Source organism: Artibeus jamaicensis, unplaced genomic scaffold, assembly GCF_021234435.1.
Source record: "Artibeus jamaicensis isolate MK-2021 breed Jamaican fruit bat unplaced genomic scaffold, CSHL_Jam_final contig_233, whole genome shotgun sequence".
NCBI lineage: Eukaryota > Metazoa > Chordata > Mammalia > Chiroptera > Phyllostomidae > Artibeus > Artibeus jamaicensis.
The window spans coordinates 4,785,879-4,800,182 of record NW_026521486.1 but is presented as its reverse complement, the minus strand read 5'-3'; the positions used below and the strand labels follow the sequence as shown (position 1 = coordinate 4,800,182).

General features: G+C 44.9%; 2 protein-coding genes across 2 annotated transcripts in view; one reads left to right on the top strand and one right to left on the bottom strand.

Annotated features, from left to right (window-relative positions):
* Positions 1-400: 400 nt before the first annotated feature.
* On the bottom strand, positions 401-8,688 carry PHF5A (PHD finger protein 5A). The gene is made up of 4 exons (XM_037160545.2): positions 8,583-8,688; positions 8,148-8,171; positions 7,486-7,652; positions 401-1,032 (listed from the first exon to the last, which is right to left on the bottom strand). Exons 1-4 carry the CDS (start codon positions 8,632-8,634, stop codon positions 943-945), a joined length of 333 nt encoding a protein of 110 aa, XP_037016440.1. The 5' UTR covers positions 8,635-8,688; the 3' UTR covers positions 401-942.
* A 393-nt stretch (positions 8,689-9,081) lies between these two features.
* The window catches only part of ACO2 (aconitase 2), a 42,415-nt gene continuing 37,192 nt past the window's right edge, over positions 9,082-14,304 (top strand). Inside the window, exon 1 of the mRNA XM_037160541.2 lies at positions 9,082-9,190. Coding sequence (XP_037016436.1) covers positions 9,155-9,190 — 36 coding nt within the window. The 5' untranslated portion in view covers positions 9,082-9,154. The remainder of the gene's footprint in view (positions 9,191-14,304) is intronic.

Here is a 14,304-nt window from a genome sequence, read left to right as displayed (position 1 = left end):
CTCAGATGTCTCATTATGAATGTCCCTCAAGTTAACATACTTATTTATCACCTCTAGTGGGCAAACGTACAGATAGCTGAGTTAGGGTTAAATGGCTGAATTTGTCCTCAGTCTATTAATTTAATTTAAAAAATCCTTAATGTGAATGTATATGCACTTTATGAAACAAATCAACTAAACTATCTCTTTAGTTCAAAATTAAAGTTGGACAGGAAGAAAAAATGTTAAGTTCCTAAAACTGGCTTTGGTCTACCTATAATGAAGAGAATGGCTAGTTTTGAATTCTTTCCAGAAGTAATAAGACAAGGAGGTATTCATGAGTCCCAATACCTCTATTCTGAATCGCAAGTTGCTGGGTGACTAAAACAAGTTCCTAGAGTTAAATTGGACAGTGATCAACTACCAGAAAATAAACACCTCCTTTATTAACACAATAACAACAGAAAGGGCTTTCCATTTTCTTAAAAAACAGTAACACGAACCAGCACTACCCAGCAAGTGTTATCAAGAGTAAATGCCCATGTTGACTGCTCCGCGGGCTCCCTGCCCCCTCGATGTCCCACCACTGCCGTCAGAGCTGCTGTGAGCACGGGCACCGTCAGCCAACTCCCCGAGAACGCTGACATGGTACTACTTCTGTTTTAAAGCTCCTGATGTAGAGAACTTATCAATGTGGAAAACAGAGTCTTGCTTCTTGAATTCAAGAAAAACCATGAACTGATCTAGTTTTCTCTGACAGTCCACCAGCATCCTCTGTGACGACCCTTTTCCGTTTTTACGGCCTCGTGGGGGTGAGAGGAGAGGAAGGGGCGGGAGGGAGCCAGTGAACTGAGGGGCATTTGGGCAAGGTGCTGTGCTTCGTTCCCTTCCTGTTGGCGGTAGTGGGTGTCTTTTCTGGCGGCTGCGGCAGCCCGATGAAGGGAGGCAAGGCCACCCAACCAATCACCTCTTCTTAAAGCCGTATTTTTTGCGTTCATAGAAGAGATCTGTCTTAGAGCTCCCCAAATTGACAATCTTTGGGCAACCATCTCTCTGAAAAACAGAAGAATAGGGAAGTTGTCTAAAGTCTTTGAGCCTACATGGAGAGGGAATTAACATGAAAATAACGTTTGGATTAACGGTCTAGCCATACATCTCATCATTTTAGTTATCCTGTTCAATCAATCATCAAGTTACCAAGCAACTAGAATATGCCCAGGGCCCATCTACCTTCAATCCAATGGCCTGAGCTTACAATGTTGGATTCTTAGCCCATGTAAGTTGCTAATATGACATAGTCAAGGCGGGATCTACAACTCTTAAAATATCCAAAGGGTTTTCTTCTAGTGAAAGGTAAAAGTAACGATCATCTACAAATCCAGCTTTCTAACTCTCTTCCATTATCCCAAGAAAGGAGAGACTACCACCAAGGAAGGAAACGGAAGACTTCAGATAATAGTACCTTACATTTTCAATCTCGCAGGAGGCCCTGGCTGGTATGGCGCGGTGGATAGAGTGCCGGCCTGTGAACCAAGTTCCCGGGTTCGCTCCCCAGTCAGGGCACACGCCTGGGTTGCAGGCCAGGTCCCCAGTAGGGGAAGTACTAGAGGTAAGCACACAAATTGCGGTTTCTTCCTCTCTCCCTTCCCATGTCTAAAATAAATAAATTAAATAAAAAAACAGAAACCCTCACTGGAGGATACTGGGTTTGATGTGTCCTTATTAATTCACTGAGTGTGACACAGGGTCTTGGGAGAAGAGTGTTCCGGTGCCCTGTTGACGTCCCTACTCTGATTTGTAATGACATGCTCCCCTGGCCATTTTGCGAGCTTTGAGCTCGAGTGGTTTCAGTGAAGCCCCTGGGAAGCTGTGCTGTGCAGACGTGACGACCCTGTCAGTTAATCTGGAGTGACGGGAGGAAACTGCGAGTTGCCACTGCATAAACCCTTCACAGGTCTGACGATGTTATCGAACATCCAGGTCAGAGGAGGCTGCTTCCTGCGACACTGGGCTGCAGAATGAACCAATGAAGTCCTTGGACACCTCATTTCTACTGCAGCTGATTTCGCTTTTCAGGAACTGAGAGCAACACTACAGAAGTATCTGAACCCTGGCTAGGCAGCTCAGTTGGTTAGAGGGTGGTCTTGACAGACCGAGGTTGCAGGTTCAATCCCCAGTCAGAGCACATAGGAGTATCAAACAATCAATGCATAAATAAGTGGAACAAATCAATGTTTCTATTTCTCTCCCAACCCCCCCAAAACAAAAAAACCCAACCCAACAACACCCCCCCCGAAAACACCGAAAGCCAATACTAACATTTCATTACTTTCTAGAAAACATGTACCATGTACTGCATTGAGAACTACCATCTGTGGAGCTGGGTGTGCTGAGAGCGAGCCAGGCTGTGGGCCTGGCCCCCACTGCGGCTGCCAGGTGAACTCTAGTAAGTCATGTAATTTGTATGGAAAGTCCTGGAACAAAGGAGGGACAGCTGCCTCTCCCCCGCTCAAGGTAGGCTGACCTGAAACACAAGCGTGCTCTGAGCCCTTCGGAGGTGCTATGAAATGCTGTGGTGCGACGACAACCTGTTTCGACTTACTGTGCTTTACTGACTTGTGTGCCTAGGCAAATCAGTCCTCTTTGGACTCATGTCCCTCAACTGTAAAACAAGTAGACTGGCAATGCTCACAAGTTTGTATTTTTCTAGCCTTGAAGAGTCTTGAGAGGCGCCACCCCAACACGTGCAGCTGCACTCTCATCGGAGCCTCGGCTAAGGTGGGGGGCTCCGAAGTGAGGCCACCTGGGTTTCGATACGTTTATTAACCTCCCTGTGTCTCTTTTCAGTCACACTGGCAGAACCTACCTCCCAGAGTTAAGAATCAATACATACACTTAGAACAGTGCCTGGCGTACAGTCAGCTCTTACACGCAGGACCTCTTCTAGCACCCGTGTGTGCAATACTAAAACCTTCGTCGTCTGTCAGTCCTCCACAGGGAACACTTATCTTAGGCAGCTGTGTATTGAACTGAATGCCCAAGGTAGAAGTTTTAGGACCACTTTTACCAAAATTTCACAAAAAAAGTAGACACAGGACCGCCAAATGCTTGTTTCCCTGATACTACACACACCCACTAACACATCACCAGGAGAACCCTGAGTGGGCTTGCAGAGCAACCACCAAGGAGAACACAATGCCTCTGGATTTCTTTCCAGAGGACAGCTTTGTGTCAAGTTCATTTCTGTGACAGGAAAGAAAGCTACAAAAATTACCCTGTACCAGTGTCGAAAACCCAGGACTTTCTAGTAAAACTTTCAAACACTAACCATGTACCAAAACATCATACACCAAAAGGGAAATCTGTACAGAACTGAAGTGCAGGTAAAGGCAATTTAAAAATTTTGAGATCAGAAAAACACACTGACAATGGGTCCACGTCTCTATTTCTTTTTATTTTTTTAAGGATTTTATTTATTTATCTTTAGAGGAAAGGAGAGAGGGAGAGAAACATCCATGTATGGTTGCCCCTCGTATGTCCCCTACTGGGGACCTGGCCTGCAACCCAGGCATGTGCCCTGATTGGGAATCGAACTGCAATCCTTTGGTTCGAAGGTACTGGCTTGGGCTCAATCCACTAAGCCACACACACCAGGGCTTTTTATTGATTTTAGAGAGAGGGAGGAAGGGAGACAGGGAGAAACGGAAACACTGATTTGTTGTTACACTTACTGATGCATTCACTGGTTGCTTCTTACATATGCCTAAATCAGGACCGAATCCACAACCCTTGTGTATTGGGATGTCACTCTAACCAAATGGGCTACTCAGCCAGGGCAAGATCTGCTTTATTGACAAACTTCAAGGTGAAATGTTGCCCATTCTTCGGGCAACTGTTTAATGAACACCAATGATGTGAAAACTAGACTATACGTTGTTTTGGGTCCTAAGAGTAGCACTGTTTTCTATCTGAAAGTTTACTTTAAAGACTTTCACACTTTCAGTAAATGCGTCCATGAACAGGGCTTATCACTTCCTTTTTGTAGATTTCCCCAAAGTCACACACAGCATGTTAGTAGCAAAGGCAGGCCTCGAACACGTGCCTTCTGCCTTCCAGTCTGATGGTTTTTTGGTAATAGGGCTTCACAAGAACCAAACTTTCCACATGGTCTAGGCAGTTACAAGATAATGCTAAATTTGTGAATTAACTTTAAAAACCATCATTTATCTTTTGCATCTATCTGCTCTGCCGGTCATTGAAACGGGAAGAGAATGGTGGAAACAGCGAGCGAGTGAGGCATGTGTACACGTCCTTAACCACCCTAAGGACAGTGTTAATGAGGTGGCAGGAGTCAAGGGCTTCGAGTTGGACCACCCATCCTCAGAGGGGATGAGAACATCTTTGACATTATAGTGGTTTATGATTTAAGCTCCTCCTTACCCAACAAAGTGTTCTACGTTAGTATTTAATTTCTCTTGTTAGGAGGAAAATTTAAATTTTAACTTTTCTCTTGGGGGGGGCAATAATGAGGGGAAAAAAAAAAGTTGCGAGACACTGTGTTAGAAAGACCCGAGTTCTAGTCTTGGATCCGCCACTTACTAGCCATGAGACCTTCAGCCAAGGTGCTTAATTTTTTTTTTCTTTTAAGATTTTATTTATTTATTTCTAGACAGAGGGGAAGGGAGTGAGAAAGAGAGGGTCAGAAACATCAATGTGTGGTTGCCTCTCATGTGCCCCCCACCAGGGACCTGGTTTGTGACCCAGGCATGTGCCCTGACTGAGAATCAAACCGGTGACCCTTTGGTTTGCAGGCTGGTGCTCGATCCACACCAGCCAGGGCAACATTTTTAAGCCTCAATTTACCCATCTATATCCATACCATTTTTGGAAAAGAATGTTCAGCACAGTGCCTGGCACACAGTAAGAACTCTATAGATGTTAGCTGCTATTTTGTTTTCTGGTTCAGACGGCTGAGGAAAATGATGAGTAAAAGGAGTAAAAGAATTAAGGGTTAAAAGGGATCAAGATGCTGCTGCATTAGAAGAAACTACAAATTACTCCTCTGCCAGCAACACCCACAGGTATTATCCCTGACTCCTGAATGCTTTTAAAATTTTTTTAAGTTTGATTTTAGAGAGAGGAAGGGAAAGCAGAGGAGAGAATGAGAGAGAGAAACATCGATTTGTTGTTCCACTCATTTATGCATTGATTGGTTGCTTCTTGTAAGTGCCCTGATCGGAGATCCAACCCACAACCTTGGCCTGTTGGGACAACTCCTAAGTATTCTTGAAGTTTTGAAAAACTACAGAGCAGCTCTGGCTGGCGTAGCTCAGTGGATTGAGTGTGGACTGCGAACCAAAGCATTGCTGGTTCGATTCTCAGTCAGGGCACATGCTTGGGTTGCGGGCCAGGTCCCCAGTGAGGGCCACATGAGAAGCAACCAAACATTCATGCTTCTCTCCTTCTCTTTCTCTCTCCTTTCCTTTCTGAAAAAATAAATAAAATCTTTACCCCCCCCCCAAAAAAAAACCTATAGAGCACACCCAGCTCAGTTTGTTGGTCTAATTCCCTTAAAAATTATTAAAGTTGCAGGAAGAGAACATTAATGAGCGTTGCTTTGGCTGCAGGAAGATCTCTGCATAGGAAAAAGTCTTAGGCTCTTAATGTACATGTTGATCTGTAAGACCGAGAGGCTGGACCATGTCATTGAACTGCTTTGTGTTCCTCAGAAACTATGAGTAGTGTGAGTTGGGTGCTATCTCACATATCCCCAGAAATTCCTGTGTAATCTGAAGTAGGGGAAGTGATGTATGGAACAGGCTCAGGGACAGAATGAGACATGAGGATCCGAAGGATCAGGGCACACGCCACACAAAGACAAATCAGAGAGCGATTAACAATAAGCACTCTCTGGCTGCAAGCTTATGCCAATAGTAACTCTAGCTACAACTACAGAAAAGTTCAAGAAAATTTCCTCAATGGACTCTTTAGCTAGTAGAAGATCATTTGTACTTTCCTCTTCACTGCTGTTGTCTTACCATGGTTTCACTGCTACGAACTATAAATAATTACCAAATACCAACTAGGTACCAGACAGTTCATAAGGGGAACTCCTGTGGACGACTTGTAGGGGCAGCAGCAAACATGTGTCCCATGCTTACAACACATGTCAGGCACCTTACCAAGAAGTGGGAAAAACGGGGTTCAAATGCACAAACCAACATTCTTTCTCTAAAGGAGTGGAGAGGGCACATGCCGGGGTTGCAGGCCCAGTCCCCAGTGGGGACCATGTGAGAGGCAACCACACACTCTAAAGGACTGGAACTTAGCTGGTGGATCAGATTCAAGCAGAATATGATTTGACAGTCAAATGTAAATAAATGCAAATCAGGGTTTAGGTCAGGAGAAAGTTCAAACCACCAAATGAAGTTAGTTTTTCATACTTCATCTATGAACCTTCTCACCTCCCTAAATAAGACTTACGTGTTTAAGAAATAATCTTATCTGGCCTGATGCATCATACTTACTGGGTGTAGAGAGAACCCAAATGCAGACTGCTGAGGTGGCTGGGCTGTTTCTCCTCAAATGGGCACATCCAACCAAAAGGAGTTATGAAAGACAGGGTTATGCGACACCACTAGGTTTAGCCAGACAGTCTGGGCGTGCCACCTAGTAGCTGGGTAAGGGACTGTAAAATGGGAATAATCATCCCTACTTAACAAACTCATTGTGAAGAATAAGGCAGGTAACATCCATACACTACCTATTCTTTCCTTGTGGGCACATTACGAAGTATACATCTTTTGCCTTATTCTAGATTAGGTACCAGATACTGTCTATTCACCCATTGGTACTGTATCACACTTCCTTTTATTGTGTCACAAGAAGAAAACACCACCAAGAAGTCTGCTAAAGAAAAACAGTAAAACTCATCCTTGCTGTAGATCTATAAGCCTTCTACTCTGCATTTGGTTTAAGGAGAACAGCTGGCAAGTGATACCACATGATGTCAAGAGGCAAAAATGTCGTAAGACAGAATCACAATTAATTCTATGATATTGAACCAAAGGCATTCTTTTACCTACTCAAAGCTGACATCAACTTGAATTGTCCCAAATGCAAATGTCACTATAATCACCCAGGCAGTCCTTAATGCTAGGAAAAAGAATTACTGAGTGGCTACTACACTGTACTGTGTACTGTGCTGGGACTTACAGAATGTAGGGCGTTGTTTCCAAATAAAAATAGAAAGACAGCAAAGGAACAGACAGAGGCCTCTCCAAATTGCTGGTCTTGACAAAGATTTGCTTCTCTTGCATTTTTACCCTTGATGGAAAATAACTGCCTTTTATTGGACTACACCCCCTTTGGCTCATAGAATTTGAAATTATAACCTAGGTGACTAGCTGAACATGGCAATCTCCACAGACCATAGGGGTTTGCCGTGGACAGCAAAGTGTTTTTAAATAAAAGAAAGGTCAGATGCAAAGCTCAGAACACACTCACGTCCTTCTCCTGGATGGTGCACTCCTTACAATAATAGGCATCAGAGACTCCAGGGCCTCCACAGATCACACAGCGCCCCTGATAGGAGCCGTAGTTACACTCATCACATATGCGCACCAGGGTGCAGGGGCGCACATAGGAGTCACAGATCACACACTTCCCGTCACCTGTGAGGAAGAGAGAATGGAGTTATGCCCACTTGCAAGTACCTCAAGTCCTCTGCCCTCCTCTTGTACTGGGGAAAAACCCTAGTCTCCATTTGAGAGTGACTTTTGATCCTCCTATTTTGGCATTGCAAAACTTGGGTTACTCAGTGTCCACCTCAATTTCCACCACACACAGGAAAAAGTCAATCAGCTAACAAGAGCTTAGCACAGCACCTGGTGGTTGGTGTCCATATAATTACAGGCAAAAACTGTGGGTGCTGGAGACGGGGTCATGCTACTTCCTGTCCAAAGCTACAGATTTTTCTCAAAATCTAAATATAGTGTCTAAAATGGACACATTGGAGTAGGGAGGTGAAGGAGGCCTTTGGTGGCAGTCTGGCATTCAGTGTTTATGTGCTTCCAGGCACATCTCAAAGCTCTCTTTGCAATCCCACAGGAAATGCCCGTTTGCTGTCTGCACAGAAATGGAGCACAAGGGTGGGGTGTTCCACTCACATTTTTCACACAGTCTTCCGATGGCTGCAAGATCAAAGATGGGAGAGTACTGTTAGAATTAAGTTTGACTGAAGAGGGGAGAAATACCCCCGAGCTTGGAGTGGGGACAGAAGCAGGGACTTCAGTGAGCCCTGAGCGATTTCATCCGCTTCATGCCCATAAAAACCCACGGCTTCCTGAAGCCCATCACAGGTCCTGGAAAATCTGTGTTTCTCTGGACCGCACCCCTGCCACCCACCTTCAGCTCCCAGCACGCGCGCTCCGCCCTCTTATTATTGGAGGCCGCAAACCTGCGCTCTCCGACGCTGCCCGCCGTGAGGCGGGAAACGTGGCATCTTCGAGGCCAGACCGTGGGAAGAGACGGGAACCTCCGATTCCCCAACTCCTAATACACCAACCCCACCTAGAGAGCTGCGGACATGAAAGCTGTCTTACCAACACCAGCCTGTTTGCGGCAAAAGATCAAGTCTGGATGATGTTTGGCCATAGCTCGTACTCAAACAGATCACCGGAAACTTCCGGAACTTCCGCTCGACCTTTAACCTCCATTGTTCCTGCCCCCTCGTCGCCGTCATTGGTCCTGCAGGCCTCCCGTGGCGGTCACAGTTTTTGCACCAAGCCTCGTTCGGTCTCGCGGGATCAAAACCTTTACTTCCCAAAGACTAGTTTTCGTCGTAGCTGAGGAGCCAGGTCCCTGAGTAACAAAAAAATGCCTTTCCCCGACTAGGATGGAAGAGACAAACTGAAGTACAAATATAAAATTTGCACTTTGATAAGTCATCTTTGTGGAAGTATTTACTTCCATACGTTTTTATGCAGCGTTTTTTTATTCCGTACTGGTTGCTCACACAGGAGCTCCGCCCACTGCGCACTTGGCACTGCAGTTTCGTGGAAGTCCCGCCTTCACCGTGACGCCCTTCGCCAAGCCACGCCCCCTTCCCTAAGGTTTTAAGTACGCCGCGTGGGACGTCATCTTTTACGCGACCTCATCTTTGTCAGTGCACAAAATGGCGCCTTACAGCCTCCTGGTGACCCGGCTGCAGGTGAGCGAACTCAGGGCCCTCAGGGTTCATGGGGCGGGGTGCCTTCCAGTCCGCCTGCGGTTGTGGGCGAGGCGAGGCAGGCCCGACCTGCGGTGACTTTCTGTGTACCTGTCTCGGCCGCGGGCCCAACGTCCCTGCCCAATCTTCCAGCGCCCGAGGTCAAGGCGTCCCCTCTCTGTCATCTCTCCCAGCACAGTCCCCGCCCCGCGCGAAGTGTGGGTCTAAGCAGTGACGGCCGAGTGAAGAATGGAGACACCTTTTTCTCCTTTTCGAGGACCGTTTCTCCTTCCCTGTAGGGTTTCTTTCTGTTCCTCAAGGTGAGGACAAGGTGACTGGGGGGTAGGGTCGTTGTTGAGCCCGCTAGGCTCAGAGCCTGACGGCCTCAGTTCACCTCTAAGAAGCAGAGACTTGCTAGCCAGGTGCATCTACAGTTGCCAGGCCTGGAGTCTGTAGAAGAAACTAGTGTCCTGTTCCATGTGTTGAGGATCCTGCGGAACACGTATGCAAGAATGAAAGGGGGTCTACAGGCCCCAGATGTAGTAAATAGTGATAACAGTAATCTTCCACCTTTGTGCAAGGTTCAGAGACAGTTTTAGTTCCTTATCATATTTTGAGTCATGTAAACATCTGGTGAGATGGTTATTCTCATTTGATAAGTAATGACACTTCCAGAAAGTGGGTAAAAGTTCCTGCTGTCACTGAAGTGGCCTGAGCACCTTGTTCTATAGCCCCTCTGTTCTACTTGGTCATGTCAACCTGTCCTCACAAAACTTTCTGAACCAGAGTGTGCTTTTTGAGTCAACATTTGTATTTTGGAGCGTACCAGAATATTTTGAGTTCACAATTAGTTACTTTTCAATTCCAAGATGGAAGGGTAGAGACTCAATAGTGTGACCTTGACCCTAAGAAAGCATCTAAGAAAACTGACTGATTGCCAGATGGGTTTTCACTCCTAACATGACAGCCCCAGAAAGGTGCTGTACTCAAAGGTTCAGCGTCAAGTATGTATTTTGTTAATAAAAATATAGCAATTATTTCTGTGTTCTCTGACAGTCTTTTAACTTTGTGACTCTACTTTGAATCAAGTGGCACAACTTTGATTTGAAAAGAAATTGTTACATGCTGTACTCTCAGGAAGCATTGTTACTAGAAGTTTTTTTTTTCACTTTGCTTAAATTAAACCATGTTTAATTTAAGTGAAATTAAACGGTTAAAGTGAAATCACCTATCGTAAAATACTTCTGATCTCTCAATTCTGGGAAGAGACAAAGGATTTTCCCTAATTCCCTTTTTGGATCTTTTGAATCTCCAGGTTTACGATGTGGAAATACTGTCATTGTTTCTTTTTGATCTGCTCTCCCATGCTGTGGTGAAGGCATGAAGGATTATTTAAGATAAATGATTGCAGATTTACTGAGCTTGGAAGAGAGGACTCATATCACAGTATTTCTGAACTGCAAAAGGATCTTAGAAAGTATGGGTGTTACACCAATCTAGAAGGAGACCTGGGCTGTAGTTGATATTCTGCCCTGACTCTTTGACCTTGAACTGGTTACTTTTATATCTTAGTTTCTTCATCTGTCAGTTGGGGCTCATCTTCATTGACAAATGTTTATTGAATGCTTGGTGGCTGGCTTCCATTCAGAATTTTATGATGATTGTTATAAAGTTACGAGGAAGTAAAATATACTTCTTTATGACCATCATGTAGTACACCTTTCTCTTTATTTATTTTTAGAGAGGAGAAGGGAGGGAGAAAGAGGGGAAGAGAAACATCAATGTGTGGTTGCCTCTCTCATACCCCCGACCAGGGACTTGGCCTGCAATCCAGGCATGTGCCTTCACTGGGAATCAAACCAGTGACTCTTTGATTTTTCAGGCCATCACTCAGTCCATTGAGCCACACCAGTCAGGAACCAGCTTCCTCTTTTACAGAGAGATAATCCTAGACTTTGAGAGCCTGGGTGGGTTTCAGGAAGAGTCAGGATTAAAATTCAGATTTTTTTGTTGTTGTTGAGATGAATGAACAGTGTTAAACTTCACTGTCTCCCAATAGCCAGGCTGTGTTACGTAATGGCCAAATGGTCATGTCTGTAGAACTCCGTCTATGCATTAAATTTTTTCCTACCTCATTCACCCTGTTTTTGCTGAGCACCCATGACTTCGGATATGATAAGCAAAGCAGACAGTTCCTGTTCTCATGGAGTTTGCACTCAATTCTAACGTATTCTACTCCAGAGAGCCTTGGAGATCTTTCTCAGCCACAATATTTTTCTTCCACTCTTGGCTGGACCAAGGTGAAGGTAGATGATAGAATGATGACAATTACTACTACCACTAAGAGCAGTTAACATTTACCTGTGTACCAGTGGTCTCACATGACCTTGCGAGATAGGCAAACCTATTAACCCTGAAGAAATAGATGAAGAAATAGGAATAGAGCAAAAACATAAGGTAATGGTTAAGAGCATGGATTCTTGCTTCCCATTACCTTATTTGCTGACTGGTGCTCACTAGCTGTGACTTTAGGCAAGTTGCCACACCCCTCTGCCTGATCCTTCACCAGGAAGATATAGATAACAATGGTACTTCAGACTTCTCTAGTAATCATTTTTTAGTCGCAATGTATTTAGAACTTGCCTGCGTGTAGTAAGCGCTATATACTTACTAAGTGAAATGAAATAAACTTGCCTAGGGCCTTATTGCTACATGTCATTAGAATCAGCACCTTTCTTTTCTTTTTTCTTTTTGAAAGTTTTTTTGTTTATTTATTTTTAGAAAGAGGAAAGGGAAAGACAAAGAGAGGGAGAGAAATACCAATGTATGGTTGCCTCTTGTGCGTCCCCTGCTGGGACCTGGCCGGCAACCCAGGTATGTGCCCTGATTGGGAATCAAACCAGCGACCCTTTAGTTCACAGGACAGTGCTCAATCCACTGAGTCACCAGCCAGGGCTGAATTGGCAGCTTTCTGTTCCAAAGCCTGAGGTCCGAGCCCCTGTGCTTTACTGCTTTCCTTTGGCATCATGATTCAGCCTGTTGCCCAAGGTACCATTAGTGCCCCATAACCTGAGAACAGTTCTCTTTAAAAAATTTTTTTTAAGTCCTGGCTGGTGTAGCTCAGTGGATTGAGCACTGGCTGCGAACCAAATGATCACGGTTCGATTCCTAGTCTCAGGGCACATGTCTGGGTTGCAGGCCAGTTCCCAGCAGGGGACGCATGAGAGGCAACCATACAATGGCATTTCTCTCCTTCTTTCCTTCCCTCCCCCTCTAAAGATAAATAAATAAAATCTTTAAAAATCTTTTTAAGATGTAATTTACTGTTTATGCTATTACAGTTGCCCCATCTCCCCCTCCACCCTGCCCTGCCCCAACTCCCTCAGGCAGTCCGCCACAGGTGCCCATGTTCATGGGACATGCATACATGTTCTTTGGCTGATCCCTTCACCTTCTTTCATCCAGTCTCCCCTTGCCCTGCCCTCGTACAGCTGTCAGTCTAGAACAGTGCTCCTGAAGTTGAAAGTGTTTGACCATTTGGCAGTACCTGCTACTGGGTAGTAAGATTAGAAAGAGCGAAGAAAATGGAGGCGAAATGTTTGAAAAGCCACACTCACATTCGGGTTTCTATTATCTATTTTTGTGAAAAGGGCTACGGGTGGTGCATAAAAGGAGTTAGGTATTTGCAAATACATTTCTTAGGTCTTCGGTTTTGCCATGAGGTACTGGGGTGCTGAGTTTTCATCGTGTGACTTTCAGGCGCCTGTGTATAATGTAACCTCAGGTGTAAATCTGAGATGGCAGTTAATGACAGAGAAGCCTGACTTTGGGCAGAAGTTAAGGTAAAAGTGCCTCAAAAAATCTTGTTTGAAATTATGGAACAGTTCATTCTGGTTGCATGTTCACTGTGGTACTTTCTCAGGTGACCTGTAGTCAACTTGATTTGAATTGAGTGAACGAATGAATGACTCAGTGGATGAGCAAAATAAACTTCCGATCTCAAATTTGGGAGAGGGAGTCGAAGTACTGTCTCAAAGACCAGGGGAGCGCACTCTGCCTTTCGGACCAGCTGTTCCCAAATGTGTTACGAAAGCTTTCTCTGCACCTAATGCTGTTCTAGACACTGCGAGTTCAATAGGGAACAAGCATAACGGAGCTTATATTGCAGTCCTGTAGAGACAGAAGATAAACAAGTAGATAAATAGGAAAGTTGTAGCTGTTAAGTGCTAAAAGGAAGATAAAATAGGATAGTGTGGTAGATAGTGTGGTGGGGATATGGCCTGGCTTTAACCGGGGTGCTTGGGGTCGGCCTCAGGAGAGGTGAGATTTGAACTTATACTTCGGTGATAAGAAGGTAGGCCTTCAGCGCTGGCTGGTGTGGCTCTGTGGATTGCGCTCTGGCCTGCGAACTGAAAGGTCGCCCTTTCGATTCATAGTCGGGGCATGTGTCTGGCTTGCAGGCCAGGTCCCCAGTTGGGGGTGCGCAAGAGGCAATGGATGATGTACCTCTCACACACTGATGTTTCTTTCCCTCTCTTTCTCACCCTCTTCTCCTCTTTCTAAAATCAATAAATAAAATCTTTTAAAAAAAAAAAAAGGTAGTCTTTCAGTATTTTGGGAGGGGAGACTTCAAGTATAAGGAGCAGCATGTACAAAGCACCCAAGATAGGTATGAGCTTAGTATGTTGAAGATAAAAAATAAGGCCAGTATGGCTGGGTGTTGAGAGGAGAAGCCAGCCTGAGCAAGAGGTAGAACCCAGGGTCATGTAGGCTGTGATAAGGATTTTAGATTTTAATCCAAATGTAATGAAGATTTTAAGCTGTGGAGTGACAGGATCTGATTTATGGTTGAGAAAAACCACAGAAGGGATAAAAGAGGAAGCAGGGGGACTGGTGGGGCTGATGGAATTAATCACCGAGGGTTGAAGGTATCTAGGGTTAGGGTTCTGGTAGTGGAGATGTTCTGGAGGCACCTGGGTTGGATTTGGAGCATGAAGGATAGGGTATAAGTAAGGATGACTTCTGGATTTGGCGCTTGTGCAATTGAGAGTTGGGTCTACTTGAATTTAGTTGTCATGTGTTTGCATAGTACTTATAAAACCTGGGTGTAGGCTGAA